Source organism: Mesoplodon bidens (assembly GCF_964165515.1).
Source record: "Mesoplodon bidens genome assembly, chromosome: 1".
In the NCBI taxonomy this organism is placed as follows: Eukaryota; Metazoa; Chordata; class Mammalia; order Artiodactyla; family Ziphiidae; genus Mesoplodon; species Mesoplodon bidens.
The window spans coordinates 77,405,579-77,424,813 of record NC_138176.1 but is presented as its reverse complement, the minus strand read 5'-3'; the positions used below and the strand labels follow the sequence as shown (position 1 = coordinate 77,424,813).

General features: G+C 38.7%; 1 protein-coding gene across 1 annotated transcript in view; it reads right to left on the bottom strand.

The window, feature by feature from the left end:
• ENPEP (glutamyl aminopeptidase) overlaps window positions 1-19,235 on the bottom strand; it is a 111,601-nt gene that overhangs the window by 61,322 nt on the left and 31,044 nt on the right. The window contains exons 4-5 of the mRNA XM_081230479.1: window positions 2,710-2,830; window positions 225-379 (exon numbers count right to left, since the gene is read on the bottom strand). Coding sequence (XP_081086605.1) covers window positions 225-379; window positions 2,710-2,830 — 276 coding nt within the window. The remainder of the gene's footprint in view (window positions 1-224; window positions 380-2,709; window positions 2,831-19,235) is intronic.

Below are 19,235 nucleotides of genomic sequence, written 5' to 3'. Positions count from 1 at the left end.
CTGGGAATATTTAAAGTTATAGAAAAACCTCGTGTATTCACTAAAGGCAAAACGATGTGTCTTAAAAGTTTCTTTATGGTAAAATGGTTATTAGCAGTAAGAAAGACTTTCAAGCAGGATTTTCTGAGTTGGCTATTTTTTATTTGCTAAGTTATAATTTCAATCATTCCTATGGTCTTAAGCCACTTTTTAAAATAAGCTAAGTTGGTGCTAAGATTCTATACCTGATGCACAAGTTCATGGGCAACCACACTGGCCACCCTCTGTTGGTTTGATGAGGCTGATTCATTAGGGTCATAAAGCAGGTTTGTTTCTCTGTAAGTGATGAGTCCCCAGTTCTCCATAGCCCCAGTGCCAAAATCTGGAATAGCGATTTTATCTATGGAAAAAGAGTCCAGTGAGAAATACATTCTTTCCATTTTGTTCATAACACTTCTTACCAAATTAAGTTCTTTAGATGAATGTTTTTTAAAAGACTAAAAATAATTTCTCAGAGTGAAAAACAATAATCTATTTGTGTAAACTTTTCAGTCTTTAATGCACTCAAAATTTCCATGGAACTCTTCCTGTTGGCTCCAGATATCAATGTGTCTTTTATTTTTTAAGAATACTATTGGCAGTGCTCTGTTCAAGTCCTCTATAATTTTATGTCTTTTGTTCCTTTCTCTATTTCATTTTTAATTGCTTTTTTTCCCCATGACTTTCACTTAGATAATACCAAGCTTCTGTTTGGGGGGATATGCTGTAAGGAATAAGAGAATGAAGTTTTAAAATGAGGTCTTAAAAGTACAGAGCTTCCAAGTGTGTAGAAATATATTTCTGTCCAAGGAAACAGATTATTAGAGAATACAAAATTCCACTTTTTCTCTACTTCTGTACAATTTGTGGTTGGCCAGATTCCCTACTAATTAAATAGCTTACCATCCACTTGTATATAAGTATTAAATTAGTTGGATCAACATGGAATTGACTATATTCTCTGGAAATTCCCTTCCAGGTCTAAAATGTTGAATTCAATCTAGACTTTCTAGTCCTTATTTTTGCTGGGACCTATAATGGTAGACATGCTATCTGACAGAAGGAGGCAGTGTTGATCAGTTCTATGTTAAATCCCAAAACAGAAAAGGTTCAGTTGGATTAGTGGACAGAACACAGCTTCTGCAGTTAATGAACTATAATAAGAATGGGATTTATTTATTATTACATATAATTTAAATTAGGCACATAAATGAAAATAAATTAAATTTTCATCTAACATAAAGAAAAGGTCCTTTAAGTTTAAAATAAAGGTTCTTAAAGCTTTATATAAAAAGAATGAACATGGATGCATCTTAAATGGAGGTCAGAATTACAGCAGTAGTTTACTTTTAGTGTTATTTTCATTCTTAGGTTTGGTTATTTTGTCACAAGAGTACCTCTTAAAGTTTGGAGAAATATTCCCCCCAAGGGCCAGTATTTTCCATAATGTTACAGAGTGTAATTTGTACCTAACCCATGAACAACAGGAATTTTTTTAAACCTCATTTCTTTGGTGAGTATTGACATAATAATTAATTAACTCCAGTGCCTTTAATTTTGGGGGTGGATAAATGCAGTAATCAATTGTAAGGAAAATCTAAGAGTCAATTCTGAAAGAGTTGAAAATGCATATAAAAGTATGAAGAAGAAGGAATATGGGAGATAGGGAGGAAGAAAAGAGAACAGAGAAATAAATTTGTGAGATTTCCACTTCCCAGGTTATCATGGGTGGTTCAAGAGAGATAAAGAGAAAAAGACTTTTAAATTAATGTGATTAACATTTTATTAGATATTATTCTGAGTTTGATGGAAAGTTGTTTCTCTTCCTGTCTCCTTCTCTAATAGCTGTTAAGCAATAAAAAAAAAAAATGGTGCATCCACAAAGTTGCTCAGAGCCACAGCCAATCCCATGTAGAGAATTTGACATTCCAGTTGCTTTGCATTGGTAATTTATTAAAGGGCAGAAACAGAAATAGAGAAGTCGATTGTTGGTTTGTTGGTTTTCTTGTTGCCTTCATTTCATCCCTACAGACATCTATATGGGTGTTACATTTAAAGTCTTTGCTAATACCACTCAAGCTTACTATTAAAGCATTTCTGCTGTTAATAGAAGTGTCATATCCATACCATTTTGATTATAGCACTATTTTTATTTTAAAAAGAAAACATGTCCCCCACATCCTCCATATTAGAAAAAAATACTTATGGAAGTAGCACCAGTTCATTTTAACTGCTGAAGAATCTAGAATTAGTCTTGTACAACAACGGAAAGGCTGGAAGTACATGGGACTCTGACAGCATTATTTATCCCTATTATTTATTAACTTACTGATGGTAGGGAGGCAATGTAAGCTATTGGGATGGATACTAATTTTGAAATCAGCTGATCTAGGTTGCTCTTTCTGGTTCCATCATTAGCAATGTCTGCAGTTCTATATATATACATCAATCTTTATTTGGAAATAAAATACTATACATTTGTCAGGTAAGAACAGAGTATAGACATTATTTTTAGAGGAATCCAGAATGAATCTTTCAGCATCTAGTAAGTATTAGATACATAGTAGAGGCATATGATGAAAAGACTAAGGGATGACCATTAACTAAGGATGCTAAAGCTGGAGGAAGTGAGTTAACTTAGGTGAAAACAAAAGCAATATTAAAAATAAGAAAATAAAACATGGTTCTCACCTAATTTAGGAAGAGAATAATCCATAGCGAAGTAGTCTTCAAAATAATCAAACACACTTTTAGTTATATTTGCAGCATATTCAGCTGTGTGCTTTTGCTCTGGCTGGACATATATAGTGAGCTATTAAAATTAAAAAAATTCAGTGAAAATTCTTCATTTGAAAAAACACAAAAACTATGATACATGACATAGTAGAAAGAAGGTGGGCTTTGGAGCCAGGTAAGTCTAATTGGAATCCCAGTTCTTCATTTGTCTTGGACAAATCACTTCACGTCTCTGACATGCATATGTAAAGGAAAAGAATACTGCATAACTCACTAAGTAATTTCAATGACTAGAAATAATGTAAGACACAATGGTTGGCATAATGTACAGTATATTTTTTAAATGTTATAATTTTTTTCTACTTAGAACATATATTGTCTTCTTAATATTTGTGTATCTATGTATTTACCTCTCTTTGTGTAATTCGTCTTTGAAGAAATAAGGCATGTGATTTTTTTCTTATCTAAAGAGCCCTTAGATATGTGTTTTCCATTTGCTTTTCTATCCATTGCTACCCATACTACCCTTTTGATATATTAACTATTCTATTTCCAGAGTCTAAAATACAATGACTCAAATTCTTCTTGAGAGGGAGGCATCTTGATAAGCCAAATCTTGATAAGCTACATCTCTAAGTATCTAGGATATTACTTTTATGCCATGACATAATTTATAAATCAGACCAAGTATAGACTTTTTACTCCCCAATTCTAAGCATGTATAACCCCAAGTAGCCAACACAATATTGAAGGAGAAAAACAATACTGGAAAATTGATAATATCTGACTTCAAGACTTACTGGAAAGCTACAGTAATCAAGACAATGTGGTATTAACAAAACAATAGAAAAATAGATCAGTACAAGACAGTAGAGAGCACAGAAATAGACCCACATAAATATAGTCACAATATTGAAGGAGAAAAACAATATTGGAAGATTGATAATATCTGACTTCAAGACTTACTATAGGGCTTCCCTGGTGGCACAGTGGTTGGGAGTCTGCCTGCTAATGCAAGGGACACGGGTTCGAGCCCTGGTCTGGGAGGATCCCACATGCCGCGGAGCAGCTGGGCCCGTGGGCCACAGCTGCTGAGCCTGCGCGTCTGGAGCCTGTGCTCCGCAACAAGAGAGGCCGCGATAGTGAAAGGCCCACGCACCGCGATGAAGACTGGCCCCCGCTTGCCACAACTAGAGAAAGCCCTCGCACAGAAATGAAGACCCAACACAGCAAAAATAAATAAATAAATTACTAAAAAAAAAATAAAAAATATAAAGAGCCCTTAAAAAAAAAAAAAGACTTACTGTAAAGCTACAGTAATCAAGACAATGTGGTATTAACAAAACAATAGAAAAATAGATCAGTACAAGACAATAGAGAGCACAGAAATAGACCCACATAAATATAGTCACAATATTGAAGGAGAAAAACAATATTGGAAGATTGATAATATCTGACTTCAAGACTTACTGTAAAGCTACAGTAATCAAGACAATGTGGTATTAACAAAACAATAGAAAAATAGAGCAGTACAAGACAATAGAGAGCACAGAAATAGACCCACATAAATATAGTCAACTGATCTTCGACAAAGGAGTAAAGGCAATACAATGGAGCAAAGACTGTATCTTCAACAAATGATGCTGGAATAACTGAACATCCATCTGCAAAAAAATGAATCTAGACAAACACCTTACACCCTTCACAAATATGAACACAAAATTGATCACATACCTAAATGTAAAGCAAAACTATAAAACTCCTGGAAGATACAGCAGATTATACTTCCTTCTCAAGTGTACATGGAACATTCTCCAGGGTAGATCACATCTTGGGTCACAAATCAAACCTCAGTAAATTTAACAAAACTGAAATCATATCAAGCATCTTTTCTGACCACAATGCTATGAGATTAGAAATCAGTTACAGGGAAAAAACCATAAAAAACGCAAATACATGGAGGCTAAACAATACATTATTAAATAACCAAGAGATCACTGAAGAAATCACAGAGGAAATCAAAAAATACCTAGAGACAAATGACAATGAAAACACAACGATCCAAAACCTATGGGATGCAGCAAAAGCAGTTCTAAGAGGGAAGTTTACAGCTATACAAGCCTACCTCAAGAAACAAGAAAAATCTCAAATAAACAATCTAACATTACACGTAAAGGAACTAGAGAAGGAAGAACAAACAAAACCGAAAGTTAGGAGAAGGAAAGAAATCATGAAGATTAGAGCAGAAATAAATGAACTAGAAACAAAGAAAATGACAGCAAAGATCAATAAAACTAAAAGCTGGTTCTTTGAGAAGGTAAACATAATTGATAAACCATGAGCCAGACTCATCAAGAAAAAGAGGGAGAGGATTCAAATCAATAAAATTAGAAATGAAAAAGGAAGAGTTACAATAGACACCACAGAAATACAAACAATCCTAACAGGCTACTACAAGCAACTCTATGCCTATAAAATGCACAACCTGGAAGAAATGGACAAATTCTTAGAAAGGTATAGCCTTCCAAGACTGAACAGGAAGAAACAGAAAATAGGAACAGACCAATCACAAGTAATGAAATTGAAACTGTTATTAAAAGTCTTCCAACAAACAAAAGTCCAGGACCAGATGGCTTCACAGGTGAGTTCTATCAGACATTTAGAGAAGAGCTAACACCCATCCTTCTCAAACTCTTCCAAAAAATTGCAGAGGAAGGAAAACACCCAAACTCATTCTGTGAGGCCACCATCATCCTGATACCAAAATCAGACAAGGTACTACAAAAACAGAAAATTACAGACCAATATCACTGATGAATATAGATGCAAAAATCCTCAAGAAAACTAGGAAACAGAATCCAACAACACATTAAAAGGACCATACACCATGATCAAGTGGGGTTTATCCCAGAGATGCAAGGATTCTTCAGTATACACAAATCAATCCATGTGATACACCATATTAACAAATTGAAGAATAAAAACCATATGATCATCTCAATAGATGGAGAAAAAATTTCGACACCCATTTATCATAAAAACTCTCCAGAAAGTGGGCATAGAGGGAAGCTACTTCAAAATAATAAAGGCCATATATGATAAACCCACAGTAAACATCATTCTCAATGGTGAAAAACTGAAAGCATTTCCTCTAAGATCAGGAACAAGACAAGGATGTCCACTCTCACCACTATTATTCAACATAGTTTTGGAAGTCCTAGCCATGGCAATCAGAGAAGCGAAAAGAAATACAAACTGGAAAAGAAGTAAAACTGTCACTGCAGATGACATGATACTATAAATAGAGATTCCTAAAGATGTCACCAGAAAACTACGAGAGGTAATCAGTGAATTTGGTAAAGTTGCAGGATACAAAATTAATGCACAGAAATCTGTTGCATTCCTATACACTAATGATGAAAGATCTGAAAGAGGAATTAAGGAAACACTCCCATTTAACATTGCAACAAAAAGAATAAGATACCTAGGAATAAACCTACCTAGGGAGACAAAATTCCTGTATGCAGAAAAATGTAAGACACTAATGAAAGAAATTAAAGATGATACAAACAGATGGAGAGATATACCATGTTCTTGGATTGGAAGAATCAACATTGTGAAAATGAGTATACTACCCAAAGCAATCTACAGATTCAATGCAATCCCTATGAAATTACCAATGGCATTTTTTACAGAACTAGAACAAAAAATCTTAAAATTTGCATGGAGACACAAAAGACCCCGAACAGCCAAAGCAGTCTTGAGGGAAAAAAAATGGAGCTGGAGGAATCAGACTCCCTGACTTCAGACTATACTACAAAGCTACAGTAATCAAGACAATATGATACTGGCACAAAAACAGAAATGTAGATCAATGGAACAGGATAGAAAGCCCAGAGAGAAACCCACACACCTATGGTTAATCTATGACAAAGGAGGCAAGGTTATACAATGGAGAAAAGACAGCACCTTCAATAAGTGGTGCTGCGAAAACTGGACAGCTACATGTAAAAGAATGAAATTAGAACACTCTCTAACACCATACAGAAAAATAAACTCAAAGTGGATTAGAGACCTAAATGTAAGACCGGACACTATAAAACTCTTGTAGAAAAACATAGGAAGAACACTCTTTGACATAAATCACAGGAAGATCTTTTTTTGATCCACCTCCTAGAGTAATGTAAATAAAAAGAAAAAAAATAAATGGGACCTAATGAAACTTAAAAGCTTTTGCACAGCAAACAAAACCATAAACAAAATGAAAAGACAACCCTCACAATGGGAGAAAATATTTACAAAGGAATCAATGGACAAAGGATTAATCTCCAAAATATATAAACAGCTCATGCAGCTCAATATTAAAAAAACAAACTTCCGGGTAAGATGGCGGAAGAGTAAGATGCGGAGATCACCGTCCTCCCCACGGATACACCAGAAATACAGCTACACGTGGAACAACTCCTACAGAACACCTACTGAACGCTGGCAGAAGACCCCAGACCTCCCAAAAGGCAAGAAACTCCCCACATACCTGGGTAGGGCAAAGCGGAGAGATTCCCGCACAGAGGATTGGTGCCGAGCGGCACTCACCAGCCCGAGAGCCTTGTCTGCTCGCCCCGGCGGCGCTGGAAGCTCAGGCTCAGGCTTCGGTCAGAGCACAGGGAGAGGACTGGGGCTGGCGGCGAGAACTCAGCCGGAAGGGGGCTAATGAGCCACAGCTAGCCGGCAGGGAGTCCGGGAAAACTCTGGAGCTGCCGAAGAGGCAAGAGACTTTTTCTTCCCTCTTGGTTTCCTGGTGCGCGAGGAGAGGGGATTAAGAGCGCTGCTTAAACGGGCTCCACAGACGGGCGCGAGTCGCGACTGAAAGCGCGGAGCCCAGTGACGGGCGTGGGACGCTGAGGCTGCTGCTGCCGCTGCCAAGAAGCCTGTGTGCGAGCGCAGGTCACTGTCCACACCGCCCTTCCGGGAGCCTGTGCACCCCGCCACTGCCGGGGTCCTGGGATCCAGGGGCAGCTTCCCTGGGAGAACGCACAGCGTGCCTCGGGCTGGTGCAACGTCACGCTGACCTCCGCCGCTGCAGGCTCGCCCCGCACTCCGTGCTCCTCCCTCCCGCCCGGCCTGAGTGAGCCAGACTCCCCGAAGAGGCTGCTCCTTTAACCCTGTCCTGTGTGAGCGAAGAACAGACGCCCTCCGGCGACCTACACACAGAGGCGGGGCCAAATCCAAAGCTGAGACCCAGGAGCTGTGAACAAAGAAGAGAAAGGGAAACCTCTCCCAGCAGCCTCAGAAGCAGCGGATTAAAGCTCCACAATCAACTTGATGTACCCTGCATCTGTGGAATACATGAATGGACAACAAATCATCCCAAATTGAGGAGCCCGGAGTCAGTGCTGTGCCTCTGAGGTGGGAGAGCCAACTTCAAGACACTGGTCCACAAGAGACCTCCCAGCGCCACATAATATCAAACGGCGAAAATCTTCCACAGATCTCCATCTCAACACCAACACCCAGCTTCACTCAACGACCAGCAAGCTACAGTGCTGGACACCCTATGCCAAACAACTAGCAGGACAGGAACACAATGCCACCGATTAGCAGAGAGGCTGCCTAAAATCATAAAAAGTCCTCAGACACCCCAAAACACACCACCAGACGTGGACCTGCCCACCAGAAAGACAAGATCCAGCCTCACCCACCAGAACACAGGCACTAGTCCCCTCCACCAGGAAGCCTACACAACCCACTAAACCAACCTTAGCCACTGGGGACAGACACCAAAAACAACGGGAACTACGAACCTGCAGCCTGCAAAAAGGAGACCCCAAACACAGTAACATAAGCAAAATGAGAAGACAGAAAAACACAGAGCAGGAGAAGGAGCAAGATAAAAACCCACCAGACCTAACAAATGAAGAGGTAATAGGCAGTCTACCTGAAAAAGAATTCAGAATAATGATGGTAAAGATGATCCAAGATTCTATTTCCAAGATCCAAAATCTTGGAAATAGAATAGACAAAATGCAAGAAACAGTTAACAAGGACCTAGAAGAACTAAAGATGAATCAAGCATCGGTTAAAAAACACAGTAAATGAAATAAAAAATACTCTAGATGGGATCAATAGCAGGATAACTGAGGCAGAAGAACGGATAAGTGAGGTGGAAGCTAAAATAGTAGAAATAACTGCTGCAGAGCAAAATAAAGAAAAAAGAATGAAAAGAACAGAGGACAGTCTCAGAGACCTCTGGGACAACATTAAACGCAGCAACATTCGAATTATAGGGGTTCCACAAGAAGAAGAGAAAAAGAAAGGGACTGAGAAAATATTTGAAGAGATTATAGTTGAAAACTCCCCTAATATGGGAAAGGAAATAGTTAATCAAGTCCAGGAGGCACAGAGAGTCCCATACAGAATAAATCCAAGGAGAAATACGCCAAGACACATATTAATCAAACTGTCAAAAATTAAACACAAAGAAATGATATTAAAAGCAGCAAGGCAAAAACAACAAATAACACACAAGGGAATCCCCATCAGGATAACAGCTGATCTCTCAGCAAAAACTCTACAAGCCAGAAGGGAGGGGCAGGACATAATTAAAGTGATGAAGGAGAAAAACCTGCAACCAAGATTACTCTACCCAGCAAGGATCTCATTCAGATTTGATGGAGAAATTAAAATGTTTACAGACAAGCAAAAGCTGAGAGAGTTCAGCACCACCAAACCAGCTTTACAACAAATGCTAAAGGAACTTCTCTAGGCAAGAAACACAACAGAAGAAAAAGACCTACAATAACGAACCCAAAACAATTAAGAAAATGGGAATAGGAACATACATATCGATAATTACCTTAAATGTAAATGGTCAAAATGCTCCCACCAAAAGACACAGATTGGCTGAATGGATACAAAAACAAGACCCATATATATGCTGTCTAAAAGAGACCCACTTCAGACCTAGAGACACATACAGACTGAAAGTAAGGGGATGGAGAAAGATATTCCATGCAAATGGAAACCAAAAGAAAGCTGGAGTAGCAATTCTCATATCAGACAAAATAGACTTTAAAATAAAGACTACTAAAAGAGACAAAGAAGGACACTACATAATGATCAAGGGATTGATCCAAGAAGAAGATATAACAATTGTAAATATTTATGCACCAAACATAGGAGCACCTCAATACATAAGGCAAATACTAACAGCCATAAAAGGGGAAATCGACAGTAACACAATCATAGTAGGGGACTTTAACACCCCACTTTCACCAATGGACAGATCATCCAAAATGAAAATAAATAAGGAAACACAAGCTTTAAATGATACATTAAACAAGATGGACTTAATTGATATTTATAGGACATTCCATCCAAAAACAACAGAATACACATTTTTCTCAAGTGCTCATGGAACGTTCTCCAGGATAGATCGTATCTTGGGTCACAAATCAAGCCTTGGTAAATTTAAGAAAATTGAAATTGTATCAAGTATCTTTTCCGACCACAATGCTATGAGACTAGATATCAATTACAGGAAAAGAGCTATAAAAAATACACACACATGGAGGCTAAACAATACACTACTTAATAAGAAAGTGATCACTGAAGAAATCAAAGGGGAAATTAAAAAATACCTAGAAACAAATGACAGTGGAGACACGTCGACCCAAAACCTATGGGATGCAGCAAAAGCAGTTCTAAGAGGGAAGTTTATAGAAATACAATCCCACCTTAAGAAACAGGAAACATCTCGAATAAACAACCTAACCTTGCACCTAAAGCAATTAGAGAAAGAAGAACAAAAACATCCCAAAGTTAGCAGAAGGAAAGAAATCATAAAAATCAGATCAGAAATAAATGAAAAAGAAATAAAGGAAATGATAGCAAAGATCAATAAAACTAAAAGCTGGTTCTTTGAGAAGATAAACAAAATTGATAAACCATTAGCCAGACTCATCAAGAAAAAAAGGGTGAAGACTCAAATCAATAGAATTAGAAATGAAAAAGGAGAAGTAACAACTGACACTGCAGAAATACAAAAGATCATGAGAGATTATTACAAGCAACTCTATGCCAATAAAATGGACAACCTGGAAGAAATGGACAAATTCTTAGAAATGCACAACCTGCCAAGACTGACTCAGGAAGAAATAGAAAATATGAACAGACCAATCACAAGCACTGAAATTGAAACTGTGATAAAAAATCTTCCAACAAACAAAAGCCCAGGACCAGATGGCTTCACAGGTGAATTCTATCAAGCATTTAGAGAAGAGCTAACACCTATCCTTCTCAAACTCTTCCAAAATATAGCAGAGGGAGGAACACTCCCAAACTCATTCTACGAGGCCACCATCACCTTGATACCAAAACCAGACAAGGATGTCACAAAGAAAGAAAACTACAGGCCAATATCACTGATGAACATAGATGCAAAAATCCTCAACAAAATACTAGCATACAGAATCCAACAGCACATTAAAAGGATCATACACCATGATCAAGTGGGGTTTATTCCGGGAATGCAAGGATTCTTCAATATACGCAAATCAATCAACGTGATACACCATATTAACAAACTGAAGGAGTAAAACCATATGATCATCTCAATAGATGCAGAGAAAGCTTTCGACAAAATTCAACACCCATTTATGATAAAAACCCTGCAGAAAGTAGGCATAGAGGGAACTTTCCTCAACATAATAAAGGCCATATATGACAAACCCACAGCCAGCATCGTCCTCAATGGTGAAAAACTGAAACCATTTCCACTAAGATCAGGAACAAGACAAGGTTGCCCACTCTCACCACTCTTATTCAACATAGTTTTGGAAGTTTTAGCCACAGCAATCAGAGAAGAAAAGGAAATAAAAGGAATCCAAATTGGAAAAGAAGAAGTAAAGCTGTCACTGTTTGCAGATGACATGATACTCTACATAGAGAAACCTAAAGATGCTAACAGAAAACTAATAGAGCTAATCAATGAATTTGGTAAAGTTGCAGGATACAAAATTAATGCACAGAAATCTCTGGCATTCCTATATACTAATGATGAAAAATCTGAAAGTGAAATCAAGAAAACACTCCCATTTACCATTGCAACAAAAAGAATAAAATATCTAGGAATAAACCTACCTCAGGAGACAAAAGACCTGTATGCAGAAAATTATAAGACACTGATGAAAGAAATTAAAGATGATACAAATAGATGGAGAGATGTACCATGTTCTTGGATTGGAAGAATCAACATTGTGAAAATGACTCTACTACCCAAAGCAATCTACAGATTCAGTGCAATCCCTATCAAACTACCACTGGCATTTTTCACAGAACTAGAGCAAAAAATTTCACAATTTGTATGGAAACACAAAAGACCCCGAATAGCCAAAGCAATCTTGAGAACGAAAAATGGAGCTGGAGGAATCAGGCTCCCTGACTTCAGACTATACTACAAAGCTACAGTAATCAAGACAGTATGGTACTGGCACAAAAACAGAAAGATAGATCAATGGAACAGGATAGAAAGCCCAGAGATAAACCCACGGACATATGGTCACCTTATCTTTGATAAAGGAGGCAGGAATGTACAGTGGAGAAAGGACAGTCTCTTCAATAAGTGGTGCTGGGAAAACTGGATAGGGACATGTAAAAGGATGAGATTAGATCACTCCCTAACACCATACACAAAAATTAGCTCAAAATGGATTAAAGACCTAAATGTAAGGCCAGACACTATCAAACTCTTAGAGGAAAACATAGGCAGAACACTCTATGACATAAATCACAGCAAGATCCTTTTTGGCCCACCTCCTAGAGAAATGGAAATAAAGACAAAAATAAACACATGGGACCTAATGAAACTTACCAGCTTTTGCACAGCAAAGGAAACCATAAACAAAACCAAAAGACAATCCTCAGAATGGGAGAAAATATTTGTAAATGAAGCAACTGACAAAGGATTAATCTCCAAAATTTATAAGCAGCTCATGCAGCTCAATAACAAAAAAACAAACAACCCAATCCAAAAATGGGCAGAAGACCTAAATAGACATTTCTCCACAGAAGATATACAGACTGCCAACAAACACATGAAAGGATGCTCAACATCTTTGCTCATTAGAGAAATGCAAATCAAAACTACAATGAGGTGTCATCTCACACCAGTCAGAATGGCCATCATCAAGAAATCTAGAAACAATAAATGCTGGAGAGTGTGTGGAAAAAAAGGAACACTCTTGCACTGCTGGTGGGAATGTGAATTGGTACAGCCACTATGGAGAACGGTATGGAGGTTCCTTAAAAAACTACAAATAGAACTACCATATGACCCAGCAATCCCACTACTTGGCATATACCCTGAGAAAACCATAATTCAAAAAGAGACATGTACCAAAATGTTCATAGCAACCCTATTTACAGTAGCCCGGAGATGGTAACACCCTAAGTGTCCATCATCAGATGAATGGGTAAAGAAGATGTGGCACATATATACAATGGAATATTACTCAGCCATAAAAAGAAATGAAATTGAGCTATATGTAATGAGGTGGATGGACCTAGAGTCTGTCATACAGAGTGAAGTAAGTCAGAAAGAGAAAGAGAAATACTCTATGCTGACACATATATATGGAATTTAAGAAAAAGAAATGTCATGAAGAACATAGGGGTAAGACAGGAATATAGACACAGACCTACTAGAGAATGGACTTGAGGATATGGGGAGGGGGAAGGGTAAGCTGTGACAAAGTGAAAGAGCGGCATGGACATATATACACTACCAAACGTAAGGTAGATAGCTAGTGGGAAGCAGCCGCATAGCACAGGGAGATCAGCTTGGTGCTTTGTGACCGCCTGGAGGGGTGGGATAGGGAGGGTGGGAGGGAGACGCAAAAGGGAGGGGATATGGGAACATATGTATATGTATAACTGATTAAATTTGTTATAAAGCAAAAAAATAAATTAAAAAATGCCTTTAATGGGCTTATTAGTGGACTGGACCTGGTTGAGGGAAGGATCTCTGAGCTAGGGAATATAATCTAGAAACCTGGAGAAATGAAATGTAAAGACACAGACTGAAAACAGCAGAGCACAATCCAGGGACTGTGGGCCAACTACGAAAGGTATAACAGGCACATAATAGGAATAGCAGCAGGAGGAGGGAGAGAGAGGAACAGAAGAAATATTTGAAACAATAATTACTGAGAATTTACCCAAATTAATGTCAAACAGCAAACTACAGATCCAGCGATCTCAAAAAACACCAGACAGGATAAAACCAAAAAAAAAAAAAAAAGCCACACCTAGGTATATAACTTTCAAACTACAGAAAAATCAAAGATAAAAAAAATATTCTGAAAGAAGCCAAAGGGGATAAAAGCACCTTGCTTATAGGGGAACAAAGATAAAATTACATCCAGCTTCTCAGAAACCATGCAAGCAAGAAGAGAGTGAAGTGAAATAAAGTGCTGGGAGAAAAAGACTGCCAACCTAGAAAATTCTGTACCCTGTGAAATTATCCTTCAAAAGTGAAGGAGAAATAAAGACTTGCTCAGAAAGAAAAACTCAGAGAATTTGTTGCCAGTAGACCTGCCTTTGCAAAAATGTCAAAATAAGTTCTTCGGATAAAAGGAAGATAATGAAGGCAGGATAAAATGAGTAAGAACATGGTAGAAGGAATTATACCTTATAAATTGTACTTTATTTGCAACATTTCATGTTTGAAATGAAAATTTCAAAATCTCAAGTTTTTAATCCTTGTTTCTTCTTCTCAACCCAGGCCTTCTCCCAGAGTAATCTCAACCATGGTAGAAAATATATCTAAACTTTTTAAAAGTTTGTATCTTTGACACTGCCCTCATCCTGCCTGGTGCATTTAAATACAAAATAAATATCTCTGCTTGCATGCTAAAAACAACAACAACAAAAAAAAAAAACCAGTGAAATCCAAAAATGGGCAGAAGAGCTAAATAGATAGTTCTCCAAAGAAGACCTATAGATGGCCAGGAAGCACATGAAAAGCTACTCAACATAACTAATTATTAGAGAAATGCAAATCAGAACTACAATGAGGTATCACCTCACACCAGTTAGAATGGCATCATCAGAAAATCTATAAACAACAAATGCTGGAGAGGGTGTGGAGAAAAGGGAACTCTCTTGCACTGTTGGTGGGAATATAAATTGATACAGCCACTATGAACATTATGGAGGTTCCTTTAAGAACTAAAAATAGAATTACCATATGACCCAGCAATTCCACTACTGGGCATATACCCTGAGGAAACCATAATTCAAAAAGACACATGCAACCCAGTGTTCATTGCAGCAGTATTTACAATAGCCAGGTCATGGTAGCAACCTAAATGCCCATCGACAGACGAATGGATAAAGAAATTGTGGTACATATATACAATGGAATATTACTCAGCCATAAACAGGAACAAAATTGGGTCATTTTTAGAGACATGGATTCATCTAGAAACTGTCATACAGAGTGAAGTAAGTCAGAAAGAGAGAAACAAATATCGTATATTAATGCATATATGTGGAACGTAGAAAATGGTACAGATGAACCTATTTGCAGAGCAGAAATTGAGACTCAGAAATAGAGAAAAAGCATATGGACACCAATTGGGGAAAGCAGCAAGGTGTTGGGGTTGTGGTGTGATGAATTAGGAGATTGGTATTGACACGTATACACTGATGTGCATAGAATGGATGACTAATAAGAAAAAATTAATTTAAAAATGTCCTGCACGAGGATGTTTACAGTAGTTTTATTTGTAATTGCCAAAACTTGGAAGCACCAAGATGTTTTCCATGTACCAGATAAACTGTGGGCAATGGAATATTACACAGTGCTAAATAGAAAGAAGCTATGAAACCATGAAAAAACAGGGAGGAACCTTAAATGCATATTATCAATATTAAGTGAAAGAAACGAATCTGAAAGGGCTACACACTGTATGATTCCAACTATTTGACATTTTGGAAGAGTCAAAAAGATGGAGACAATAAAGAGATCAGTGGATGACAGGCTGGGGTGTGAGAGGTGGAGAGATGAATAGGTAGAGCATAGAGGATTTTTAGGGCAGTGAAAATACTCTATGATATAGTAATGATGGATATATGCATACAACTTTAGCCATATTTTCTCTGAAGTGAAGAACAGCAGAAAGATCCAATAATTTAATGGATGAGTTTCTAAAAAGTATCCCTTGGAAAACCTTCAAGATGGCAGAGGAGTAAGATGTGGAGATTAACTTTCTCCCCACAAATACATGAAAAATACATGTACATGTGGAACAACTACAGAACACCTACTGAACACTGGCAGAAGACCTCAGACTTGCCAAAAGGCAAGAAACTCCCTACATACCTGGGTAGGGCAAAAGGAAAAACAGAGCCAAAAGAATAGCGATGGGACCTGCACCTCAGGGAGAGAGCTGTGAAGGAGGAAAAGTTCCACACACTAGGAAGCCCCTTCACTGGCAGAGGTGAGGGGTGGGTGGGGGGGAAGCTTTGGAGCCACGGAGGAGAGTGCAGCAACAGGGGTGCAGAGGGCAAAGTGGAGAGATTCCCTCACAGAGGATCAGTGCCGACCAGCACTCACCAGCCCAAGAGGCTTGTCTGCTCACCCGCCAGGGCGGGCGGGAGCTGGGAGCTGAGGCTCGGGCTTCAGAGGTCAGACCCCAGGGAGAGGACTGGGGTTGGCTGCGTGAACACAGCCTGAAGGGGGTTAGTGCACCACAGATAGTGGGGAGAGAGTCTGGAAAAAAGTCCAGAACTGCCTACGAGGAGAGGGGATTCAGAGCACTGCCTAAACGAGCTCCAGAGGCGGGCGTGAGCTGTGGCTATCAGCACAGACACAAGAGACGGGCATGAGATGCTAAGGCTGAGTCTGCAGCCACCAAGAATCCTGTGTGCAAGCACAGGTAACTATCCACATGTCCCCTCCCGGGAGCCTGTGCAGCCCACCACTGCCAGGGTCCTGTCATCCAGGGACAGCATCCCCAGGAGAACACATGGTGCGCCTCAGGTTGGTGCAGTGTCACACCGACCTTTGTCACCACAGGCTCACCCTGCATTCTGTACGCTTCCCTGCCCCCGGCCTGAGTGAGCCAGAGCCCCCTAATCAGCTGCTATTTTAACCCCGTCCTGTCTGGGCAAAGAACAGACGCCCTCAGGCAACCTACATGCAGAGGCGGGTCCAGATCCAAAGCTGAACCCGAGGAGCTGTGCAAACAAAGAAGAGAAAGGGAAATTTCTCCCAGCAGCCTCAGGAGCAGTGGATGAAATCTCCACAATCAACTTGACATACCCTGCATCTGTGGAATACCTGAATAGACAATGAATCATCCCAAAATTGAGGTGGTGGACTTTGGGAGCAACTGCAGACTTGGGTTTTGCTTTCTGTACCTAATTTGTTTCTGGCTTTATGTTTCTCTCAATTTAGTACTTAGAGCTTATTATCACTGGTAGATTTGTTGATTTGGTTGCACTCTTCCTTTTTTCTTTATATGTATATATATTTTTCTCTTTTTTCTCTTTTTGTGAATGTGTATGTGTATGCTTCGTTGTGTGATTTTTGTCTGTATAGCTTTTCTTTGATGGTTTGTCCTAGGGTTCTGTCTGTCCATTTTTTCTTATTTTTTTTTCATATAGTTTTTAGCATTTGTTATCATTGGCGGATTTGTTTTCTGGTTTGGTTACACTCTTCTTTCTTTTTTTATTACATTTTTAATTTTTATTTTTAATAATTTATTTTTTATTTTAGTAACTATTTTATTTTTTCCTTTATTTCTTTCTTTTCTCCCTTTTCTTCTGAGCCGAGTAGCTGACAGGGTCTTGGTGCTCTGGCCGGGTGTCAGGCCTGAGCCTCTGAGGTGGGAGAGCTGAGTTCAGGACATTGGTCCACCAGAGACTGCACAGCCCACATAATATCAAATAGCAAAAGCTCTCTCAGAGATCTCCATCTCAACGCTAAGACTCAGCTCCACTCAACAACCAGCAAGCGACAGTGCTGGACACCCTATGCCAAACAACTAGCAGGACAGGAACACAACCCCACCCATTAGCAGAGAGGCTGCCTAAAATCATAAAAAGTCCACAGACACACCAAAACACACAACCAGACGTGGGCCTGCCCACCAGCAAGACAAGATCCAGCCTCATCCACCAGAACACAGGCACCAGTCCGCTCCACCAGGAAGCCTACACAAACCACTGAACCAACCTTACCCCCGGGGTCAGACACCAAAAACAATGTGAACTACGAACCTGCAGCTTGTAAAAAGGAGACCCCAAATGCAGTAAGTTAAGCAACATGAGAAGACAGAGAAATATGCAGCAGATGAAGGAGCAAGGTAAAAACCCACCAAACAAAACAAGTGAAGAGGAAATATGCAGTCTACCTGAAAAAGAATTCAGGGTAATGATAGTAAAGATGATTCAAAATCTTGGAAATAGAATGGAGAAGATACAAGAAACGTTTAACAAGAACCTACAAGAACTAAAGAGCAAACAAATAATGAACAACACAATAAATGAAATGAAAAATTCTCTAGAAGGAATAAATAGCAGAATAACTGAGGCAGAAGAATGGATAAGTGCCCTGGAAGATAAAATAGTGGAAATAACTACCACAGGGCAGAATAAAGAAAAAAAAATGAATTGAAGACAGTCTCAGAGACATCTGGGACAACATTAAATGCACCAACATTCAAATTATAGGGGTCCCAGAAGAAGAAGTGGAAAAAAAAGGACTGAGAAAATATTTGAAGACATTATAGTTGAAAACTTCCCTAATATGGGAAAGGAAATGATCAAGTCCAGGAAGCACAGAGAGTCCCATACAGGATAAATCCAAGGAGAAACATGCCAAGACACATATTAATCAAACTATCAATAATTAAATACAAAGAAAAAATATTAAAAGCAGCAAGGGAAAAGCAACAAATAACCTAAAAGGGGATACACATAACGTTAGCAGCTGATCTTTCAGCAGAAACTTGCAAGCCAGAAGGGAGTGGCAGGACATACTTAAAGTGATGAAAGGGAAAAACCTACAACCAAGATTACTCTACCCAGCAAGGATGTCATTCAGATTTGACGGAGAAATTAAAACCTTTACAGACAAGCAAAAGCTAAGAGAATTCAGCACCACCAAACCAGCTCTACAACAAATGCTAAAGGAACTTCCCTAGGCAGGAAACACAAGAGAAGGAAAAGACTTACAATAACAAACCCAAAACAATTAAGGAAATGGTAATAGCAACATACATACTGATAACTACCTTAAATATAAATGGATGAAATGCTCCAATGAAAAGACATAGACTGGCTGAATGGATATAAAAACAAGACCCGTATATATGCTGTCTACAAGAGACCCACTTCAGACCTAGGGACACATACAGACTGAAAGTGAGGGGATGGAAAAAGATATTCCATGCAAATGGAAATCAAAAGAAAGCTGG